Here is a 10,786-nt window from a genome sequence, read left to right on the forward strand (position 1 = left end):
ATATATAAATGAGGGAAAACTCATAAGTTCTCATATACAGTAGGTAGAGGGTAAGCTATTCATCTTATAGTCCAAGAAAGGAAATCCCAATATAAGGATTACTTAGGACAAATTGGAGTTATTTCCTCATTTTGTGCATATTTGTCCATTATAGATCTTATTTGATTGTGGAAAGAAGAACGCAATACTACAATACTATTTATTGAACTTTCCATTGTTGATGAAGGAAGAAGTAACAAGCATTACGTATGCTAGCACCAAAGGCCAAATGTGAAGATAAAGGTTACGTAATAATGAACAATACAGAAACATTGCCCTCAAAATGACTAACCTAACCACTAAAATATCTTATTTGGTTTCCAAACTCGTAAACAAGAAGGTTTTATCATCTTCTAGTGTCTAAGTTTGGGCTGAGGAAGTCACATTGTTCTTCTCCTAAACTTCGGCCTTTTTCTCCATTTCTTTCAAGTCATCCTCGAGCTCAAAGGTAGAAGTAGGATAAGTCTGGTACAGCCCGGAAAGGATCTTGCCAGTGAGCTTTCAGGTGGGAGGATCATCGACTGATAACTCCTCGAGTGTGACCCAAATCAGGAGCTCCTTGATCTTCACCCCTGTCAGCTTCTTGATCTTGCACTTCTCTACATAAACAGTGATCTTTGGCGCATAGCTGACCATCCTCCTGACCTTCCTAAAGCAGTGATCAATCTTCTTCTTTTGTTTGAGCCACACGAACACAGTTTCCTCCACATACCCAACCTCTAAAATGTCCTTCAAGAAGGTTTTATCATCTTCTAGTGTCTAAGTTTGGGCTGAGGAAGTCACATTGTTCTTCTCCTAAACTTCGGCCTTTTTCTCCATTTCTTTCAAGTCATCCTCGAGCTCAAAGGTAGAAGTAGGATAAGTCTGGTACAGCCCGGAAAGGATCTTGCCAGTGAGCTTTCAGGTGGGAGGATCATCGACTGATAACTCATTGAGTGTGACCCAAATCAGGAGCTCCTTGATCTTCACCCCTGTCAGCTTCTTGATCTTGCACTTCTCTACATAAACAGTGATCTTTGGCGCATAGCTGACCATCCTCCTGACCTTCCTAAAGCAGTGATCAATCTTCTTCTTTTGCTTGAGCCACACGAACACAGTTTCCTCCACATACCCAACCTCTAAAATGTCCTTCAATGGGAGGAGCCCCCTTGGTAACCCTACCTCTTGGAGCAAAAACTTTTTTTTGGCAGGTTTCATGCCGTAGTACACTTCTGCCTTGGCCTTCAGCTCTTCTGTGATCATGGTCATGTTTTCCCCTCTTTTTCTCTCTTTTTTATGGTTTCTTTGTATGAGTTGTGGGGGGTAGCAAGAGGGAATGATGGGGCTTATATAGAGAGAAAAGAGTGAAGATTTGCACCTTGGACTTGAAGAGAAATATTTTAACGTTCCCCTGCACTTTGAAGTATTAGGGAAAGCAAAGCTTTATTAGTGTGGTGTCTGGGGAAATACGTCTACTTATGAGTTGTCTTCCATGTGATCTCACAGCAAGCCAAAGGGTTATGGGTGTAATTTCTTGTTCATATTTGTTCATGATACTTGAAAAAGAGGAATATTTTAGAATATAGAATTATAACCCTGACCCTCACCATAACTTTGAAGTTTTAGTCTGGTTGCAGGGTTCTTTAGATTGTACCAAAGCAAATCCAGATTCAATTTCCACCGGCTACAAACTTAAAGCGATTTTTTTAAAGAAAATAAATTATACCTCTATGTAAGGCCAGGTTTCGGCCTATGAAAAGAACGCTGGTATGTTAGAATATAAAGTTGCAACCCTCAAAACTCACCATAACTTCGAAATTCTGTGTAGTGGCAGGGTCTAATAATTTTCTTTTTCTTTTTTTTTAAAAAAAATGAAAATTTTATACTTTTTCTGCTTGAACTTGTTCATATTCATTATGTGGTTAGCACCAGAGCACATGTATGCCTAACTGTTAGAAGCAGACATGTTCCAACTGTCGAAACGTCCATTCACCTCGAATCTCTGTGCTCATCATTGGTGGACTTCACTTTTAGAAATCTTCTTGTACCAGTTGAGTTTGTGGTTAGCACCAGAGCACATGTATGCCTAACTGTTAGAAGCAGACATGTTCCAACTGTCGAAACGTCCATTCAACTCGAATCTCTGTGCTCATCATTGGTGGACTTCACTTTTAGAAATCTTCTTGTACCAGTTGAGTTTGTGGTTAGCACCAGAGCACATGTATGCCTAACTGTTAGAAGCAGACATGTTCCAACTGTCGAAACGTCCATTCACCTCGAATCTCTGTGCTCATCATTGGTGGACTTCACTTTTAGAAATCTTCTTGTACCAGTTGAGTTTTGCATGCAACCGAGCTTAAATCATCAGCATGCACTCAGAACATGATAGCCCCGACTAGGTTTCCTGCTCTATATTTTGAATGTCATACATATTCTGGCTGTCAACTTGCTCTCCATGTTGCTATTTAGTTAAATACTCTCCATGTTGCTATTTAGTTAAATACTCCTCAATCTTGTAGTCAACTCTCTGTGATCTGATTATGGGTGATTGCTAGATGAAGTGATCCACCCTCCACATTAAAATGGCTGTCGGTGAGAAATTGGAATCTCAGTGTGGCAACCCCACTGAATTCAAGCGCACAAAGATTTTGATGGTACTGTTTTGGTTTTAGGATACACCACTAGGATTCTTGGCCTTGTTATCTTAGATTGTGCGTGCTACTTTCCGTTCGAGCCAAAGTTTCAATACTCGTTACGTTCCGATGAAAGTTTAATCATAGACTTGATCTTTTGTCAGGAGATTATGCTTCCTAATTTCCTTGAGCCAAAAGATGTCATGGCCAAAAACCTGACGTTTGATTGTGCTGAAGTTAATCTCTAGCTGGGACTGGGAGGCACCAAAAGGAAGTTTTAACTTGAACAAAGTATGAATGTTATCCAAGCCTTAACTCATCCTTTTCCTGAGATAACATAGAACAAAGAGCAGCAATCTGTTATCCCAAGTTCTCATAATACTATTCAGAGATTTGGTGAAGTTGGTTGCCAGCAGATTATAATTATGATCGCAAATTGAAGCTGTTCATCTTATTGAACAAGAAAGAAAATCCCAATTGAAGGATCATTTAGGACATGGGGAGTACTTGCGGCTGTGTGCGGGGTGTTAAATCTAGTGGGCTTACTCGACTTTCCTTGTTTTCTGCATATTTGGTCATTATAAACTTTAGGGTTGCACTTTAGTAATCTTAAGTATTACTGAATTTTAATTTTGATACTATGGTGTTTTCCCCCAAAAAATTACCCCACATTTCCCCAAGATTTAACTTCAATACACTCCTTCAACTAATCATTTAGGTTTCTATTCAAATTACACTATGTGTTAAGCCCGCTCGTTGCTACGGGTATTATTTACCAAGGTAAATCTGTCGTTAAATTGATAATATGGATTTTATATATAGAAATATTTATAAAAACTTCATCAATAATTTTTTTACTATTATTTACAAAGTGAATTTTTGAACCAGTTAACAAAATAATACACCAATTAGTAAGTTTTATCAAATTTCTATAATAGAGCCATAAAAGGTTTATATTTATGAAATGTTTGGTAAAGGTTAAATTTATTGTTTTGCAAGAACAAAAAAAAAAGAGTACTATTTTCAAGGTTAAAAAAATGTTTCTTCAGTTTCAGCTTGAACAGTGGATAAAGGGCCAAAAAATTCACTGTAGCATATAGTGCATGTTTAAGTTTCAAAAATTACACTGTACATGCACAATGTTTGTGAGAAAAAAAAAATCATTAAATGCAAACGATATGGCTAAGGCTAAGGTGAAAATTTTACTATAGGATGAACCTTACTTTTATTATTCAGAATCACACAATTATAAGAATATTGTTTACTGTAGCATGAATAATAATAAAAGTTTCGCTTTCAAATTTAGAAGTTGTAGATATCACGTGATTGTTATGTGATAAAATTTAGACTTTTTATGCCTATGCACTGCACGAGAATTCTCTCTAATCTCTTCTTTCTCCAACCATTCAACACTAGACCTGTTAAGACTTAAAACTTTCTGCATTTTTCATGGTTTTTTGGAGGGTTTATCCTTTTGATGCTTATAAGCTAAGCTGTTTTTTTCCTAATTTTTGGTTACTTATGGATTTATCATAATAAATTTATAATAATTTTTTGGATAGAATTGACTTATTAAAAAAAAAGAAAAATAAAAGAAACTTATAAGCTAGTTTTCACATGTTGGGGAACCCCCAATTTTATAAATGTGGTTTAAAAGCTGACTTATTTGGAAAGTTATCAAATACGTAAATATAGAAAAGCTAGCTTATAAGATACTTCGACTATATATGTCTATTGAAATTAATAAGTTATGTGAGTTATATGAGTCGAAATTCATGTAACATTTTTGTGCTTATTTATTATGTATATTATGAATGGAAAAAAATGTTCATTTTTGAATTAGATGCTCTAAAATCATAGCTACCAATTGAGTATATGCTGATATGAATTCGATCATTGTCCAAGAAAATTCAAAAGATGGATATCAAATATACGCCTAGAAGTATATGATTGGCGTTTTAAATTAAGCATGTACTAGGTATGATAAATATAGTATATATTGAACATACAGTATATATATTAAACATATGTCTAAAATAGTAGTGTGTATAGTAGTCAGATATGTCTAAAATAGTAGTATATATATGATAAACATAGTATGGAATGATCCATATCTTCTATAATTGGTGGTGCGTATCCCTCCTTATTTCATACCTAGTATTTTGACTTTAATTCAGTCCTTTATCATCTATCTATAAATAAAAGTACTCATACGTCAATCAATTATCAATAAAGTGAGATTTTTTTCTAAACTAGTTGAGATGCACGTGCAATACACGTGGTTGAATATCATGATTATTTAAATTGATAAAAATAGAATAAAAATAAAAAAGAAAACAAAGGTTTTTGTGGGTTTGATCATCAACTCAATAATCTCTCTCTCAAATGAAATATTGTCATTGTTTCCTTCAACACAGAATGTGACCACGTGATCTACTATTTATGAGTTATAAATACATTGATCTAGTATAATATCTTTTTTCGTTAGTATCTTGAAGTCTTCAAAAGATGAGTGATCATTCAATTCGCAAAGGAATTTTACATATAAATTTATTTGTAATATATCCATTAAACTTTTACTTGTGGTCATATTCACATTAATTTTTAGTTGTGGTTTTACTCATATTTAAATTATCTAATATTCTCATTTAATTTTATAGCCCATTCTTCGTATCATAGAAGTAAAACTGAAAGTATAAAAAAAATATTTTTCTTGGGAAATTAGAGCAGAGAGATTATAATATATTTTGCCATGTGCTCTAAATATAAAAATTATTTTTTCTTTGATGCAAGGTCCCTATTTAATCTTGTCCCGGTCAATGTGAATAAAAAATGCTATCATAATTTACTTGCCTAGGACAATTTTATTGTATATATCTGGAATATCCACATTTGTTAAATGGATTTTGTTGTTGTGAGAGCAAAATGTTAGAGGCTCGTATTCAAATTTTTTGGCTTTATAAAAGACACAAGAATTTGGAGTGTATAGCTTATATATCGTAAAGAACATACTGGTTCATGAAGAATTTTCCCTAATAATGATATTATTACAACGATGTTACTATTTAGTAGTAAATTAATTTTATTATATAAGATTATATGGCCATTTTTAATAAATTATAAAGTACATATATAAAACTTTAATGCTTATAGCCAGTAGTTAGGTTTCACCAAATAAGTTAACTTTATATTGTAGTTTGCCATTGTTAGTACTGTTGGCAATGTCATTACATTCTCTTTATCTTATTATTCATGCTTTTCTGATGTGAGTTCTCTTTTGCTAATCACTCAATTGGATATATTTAGTTTTTATAATATCAGATGTTAGAATATTCTCTTCCGTTTAAAAAGTGTTGATATGATTTTCTTAAAAAATATATACATATAATAGTAATAGTATATACTTTAGTTCAACTCAAACATTGACTTAGAGTCAATTAGAGTAAGGTCCTTTCTACGTTAGGATGGTGACATAGTGATTACATAATCCAAAAAGTCAAAGAAGAAATTTATGTAAGAAAAAATAATTTAATATGTCAAATTAATAACTAATTTATAAAATATACATGGGTAGCATATATAGCTATAGAAAGTAAGACATATATCTTTATGAAAATTTCATAGTGAGTGGCCAACTACAATCATCCTAATTTAAACGTAAATAATTATTATTTTAGTTATTAATTTGATACGCGTAACATGGAATAAATCTCATGTAAAAATAGGAATTGAGATTGTATTATCCTGTAGATAAATAAATAAATGTTATTAGAGATCCTCTTTATATTAAATTTAAAAGTAATTTAAATTATTAAGTACCAAATATTAGTTCATGTGAGAAAGTAAAAATAATTATAGTCTGTATACCTATATAGCCAATCAATCAAACGTATTAATATTATGATGATAACAGTGAAAATTATATGGTGCGTTCACATTAAATATAATTTATAAAAATAGTACATTAAAGTCAAAATTCTTTTAACCAATGTATAGATTGTCTGAAAATATTTGCATGTACAAACTATCTTTCCTAGAAATAGTGATGTGCACACTTAATTATGGCCTAATACATCTTAAGAATGATTTACTCTTCAATATCATTATTAATTGACATATCTATGTATTACAGTAAAAACATAATAAAAATTTAGAAAATCACAAAAGGAACACTCTAAAATTTTTAATATTTTATAACCCCCCCCTTAAAATTTTGTAATTTACAAATATACAAAACTATTAAACATTACATTAAAATCAAGGAATTACAAAAAACCATTAAAAATTTTCAAACTTTAGAGGGGTAATTTGAAATACTAAAATTTAAGGGTATTTTTTATAAATTTCAAATTTAATAGATTTTTAATTAGTTAAGTTCTTTTCAAAAAAGTTACGGGTAATATTGACCATGAAAGTTTTCTTTCTAAACCTATACTTTTAAAGGGAGTATGATATGTTTTGCAAATTTTTAAATTTTTAGGGGTTGTTAGTAATCTTGTATATTCATTTTAGTATCTATAGGTTAGAAATTCTCATGATTTTTTTTTGTAAATTAAGAATTTAGTAGTTTTTTTTGTAATTTTTAAACTTATAGGCATTTTCTATATATTGTAAATTGTTTATAGATTATTTATAATCCTTATGTTTTCAATTTACTAATGAGTTTGAAATTCTCAGGGTATTTTTAAAAATTTGAATTTTGAGTGTTTGTTTATAATTTTTAAAACTTTAAGGGTATTTTTTATAAATTATAAATTATATAGGGGATATTTATAATTTCTATATTTTAAATGTACTGTTAGGTTAAAAATTATCAGGATTTTTGTAAATTTTATAATTTTAAGGGTTTTCTTTTATAATTTATAAAAAGTTCAGAGTGTTTATTATAAATTCGATAAATTTTTGGGTGTTGTTTATAGGTATTAGTGTGTTTATAGATTTGAAATTTTCAAGGTGTTTTTTTAATTTTTAAAACTTACAAGATATTTTCTCCAAAGTCAAAAAGCTTACAATTTCTAGTTAGTATATGTTTTTTAAATTTCTCATTGAATTGAAATAAGTAAAATTTATAATTTTTAAGATATTTTAATAAAATTTTGAATTTGTAAGGTTGTTTTTGCAATTTAAAAAACTTGAAGGATATTTTTTACAAAGTCCAAAAAACTTTTAGGAGCTGGCTAGCATATATTTTTTTACATTTATTTGTAAACTGAAATAAGTAAATGATTTGAATTATGTCAAACATATATCCTTTATCCAATAACATGTTAAGTCTCATTATGAATAGGATAAATCATTTAATTTCCAATTCAAAGAAGATATGATAATTATAATAGATTATGATAACAATGTAATATTAAAAAAAAATTTAAGGATAATATTGACCATAATTTTTTTTATTTTTAAAAAGAATATAATATAATATAATATAATCTAACATGATATCAGAGTAGGTTATTAGCCTAGACATACCTTTTCGCTGTTAGCCTTGGGATCACTGAAGCTTGAGGAGGCTTTGCTAGTAACTTCATCTCCCCTCTTCCTCTCGGGGGACTTCAGCATCACCAATAATGACTCGGCCTTTGTTATTTTTGCGCTTTTTCGCATTTGCGTCTTCACCTCCCACCGCATGACGCTCCTTGTCTACTCCGGCGTTGTTGTTTAGCGTCGTCTGTAACGTGTTGGTGTTTGTTGGAAATTTGCAGTAAAAAGACAATGAAAGAAAATTTTGACTTGTATTCCTCTCAAAATCAATTACAATTTGGATTCCGATTACAAAAGAGAGGAGAATAAATTTGATTCTCCCCTTTGTTTAATTCTGGGTTCTTCACGGTGGCGATGAGATGCTTCCCTCGAATGCTCGTGTCGAGTTTGCTTCTCGTTGACGATCCGAACGTCTTGATTCACTGGAACGATGTCTTCTCCTCACGATTTGATGCTGTGGAGAACTTGCGTGGCAAGTTTTGAAATAACTCTTGACGAGTTGATAACTCTGAACGAGTTTTAGAAGAACTCGTAGAGTAAGTTTTGAACTCTGATCGAGTTGATAACTCTGACGAGTTTTGGAAGAACTTGCAGAGGAAGTTTTGAACTCTGATCGAGTTTTGAACTCTGATCGAGTTTTGAACTCTGATCGAGTTGATAACTCTGAACGAGTTTGAACTCTTGAAAAAGAGTTGATTTGAACCGAAAGTTCGGTTAATAAGCCAAGGAAGAAGCTCCTGTTGCTTGTCTCCAAAACTCCAACAATTCCCTTCCAAAGTTAGCCGAAGATCTCTCCTTTGCTCCCGCCCAAAGAAAAATGATCCAAGAGCCCAGAGCCAAAAGCCCTTGACCGAATCTCCCTCTGTTGATGAGATAAAAAATTCGATCCCTTAACTCAATTGAGTTTCTGGTATTTATAGGGGATTAAGGGTGGTAACTACCCCCTTAACCCGTTCTTAAGTGGGGCGAAAATCCCTCAAATCGTGGGGAAAAACAGTTCCTGAAACTGTTCATTACGTGCTTTGAACGAGTCAAAACGCTGAAAACAGCGTTCTGGGCCTTAACTCTGCGTCTTATTGATGAGACGCAGAGTTGGGCGCTTGTTGGGAGTTGAAAACGCAAGGGCCGCTTGCGTTCGGACCTTAACTCTGCGTCTTAAAGATGAGACGCAGAGTTGGGCGCTCGCTGGGAGTCGAAACGCACAGGCCGCATGCGTTTTAGAGATGAACTCTGCGTTTTAGGCTGAAAACGCAGAGTTGGGCCTGTTTGAAGGCTGAAAACGCACAATTGTGCTGTTTTAGAGATGAACTCTGCGTTTCTAGGCTGAAACGTAGAGTTGGGCCTGTTTAAAGGCTGAAAACGCACAGTTGTGCTGTTTTAGAGATGAACTCTGCGTTTCTAGGCTGAAAACGCAGAGTTGAGCCTGTTAACGGCTGAAAACGCACAGTTATGCTATTTTAGCGATTAACTCTGCGTTTTGATCGCAGAGTTGAGCCTGTTTAAAGGCTGAAAACGCACAGTTGTGCTATTTTAGCGATTAACTCTGCGTTTTAGGATGAAAACGCAGAGTTGAGCATGTGCGCTTTGACTCTGTAATGCAGAGGCGAACCTTAGGCGGGCTTGGCGGGCTTCAGGCTAAGTCCAATGTTCTGATGAAGTCCAGTCTTGCAGACGGACTTCAGAACATAACTTGTTACGAAGAACAGGTCATAACTTTCAAACCGTAAGTCGGAATTAGACGAATTATATATGAAAATCGGCTATCTCGACGAGACGGGGCCATCCGAACCGTGCCAAAGGCTTCGGTTCGCTTCCTCCGTTTTGCCAAATTCCTTACGGTTTGAGAGATATCTGCGTTCTAATATGAAGAGACCGTCAATTTGTAGTCTCTTTTGCTAGAGCTTTGCACAGATCGTCCTCTTGTAATCTTCGTCTTGGCTCCTTGAGAATATGAGAGTCGTCAGATTGTAACTCCCGATGTTGATTGTGAAGGCTGTTGAATTAGAGCTTTCATTAGTTGTTGTGAAGGTCGTCAGATTGTAACCTTCTACGTGAAAGTCCTCGAATTATAGTCTTCTGGAAGTCGTCAGATTGTAACGTCCATCATCGGTGTTTGATGGGGGATCAACTATCTATTGTGATTTTTAGACAGCCTACAGTTGGATTTAATCTAATAAATCTATTTGTGGGCACATATGATTAATCAATGTGTACTGCTATCTTTCAGGATAACCCACTAAAGTGATCAATTAAGTTGGGTTAATGGGTATTTAAATATAATCATGGGGTTAAATGTGCAGATACCAGGTTGTAATTGTGATTTATTGAGGGGCTAAATTACAAAAGTACAACATCTATAAATAAGGGGTTATGGTCCCTAACCTAGGGTTACACTCTCTAATTCTCTTCACCCCCATCTAGAGAGAGAAATTCGGATTTAGAGAAACCCTAAGGTTAGAAGATCATTGAAACCCAAATCAAGATTTCTTCTATGGATTCATGTATAATCTTCCGCACTCTTTTGATTATTGTTAATCTCTTCGAATTAATCATGGCTATATGGTTTTTTTAGATCATAAGTTTTGATTTAGATCTAACAAGTGGTATCAGAGTCACCTTGATTAATTCTTAGGGGTTTAAGTTTTATTGAG

At 33.4% G+C, this 10,786-nt stretch overlaps 1 protein-coding gene across 1 annotated transcript; it reads right to left on the bottom strand.

The window, feature by feature from the left end:
* Nucleotides 940–1,287, bottom strand: LOC109846977. Its single transcript, XM_020416218.1, has one exon. It carries the CDS (start codon nt 1,285–1,287, stop codon nt 940–942), a length of 348 nt encoding a protein of 115 aa, XP_020271807.1.

This window comes from Asparagus officinalis, chromosome 7 (assembly GCF_001876935.1).
Source record: "Asparagus officinalis chromosome 7, Aspof.V1, whole genome shotgun sequence".
Taxonomy (NCBI): Eukaryota; Viridiplantae; Streptophyta; class Magnoliopsida; order Asparagales; family Asparagaceae; genus Asparagus; species Asparagus officinalis.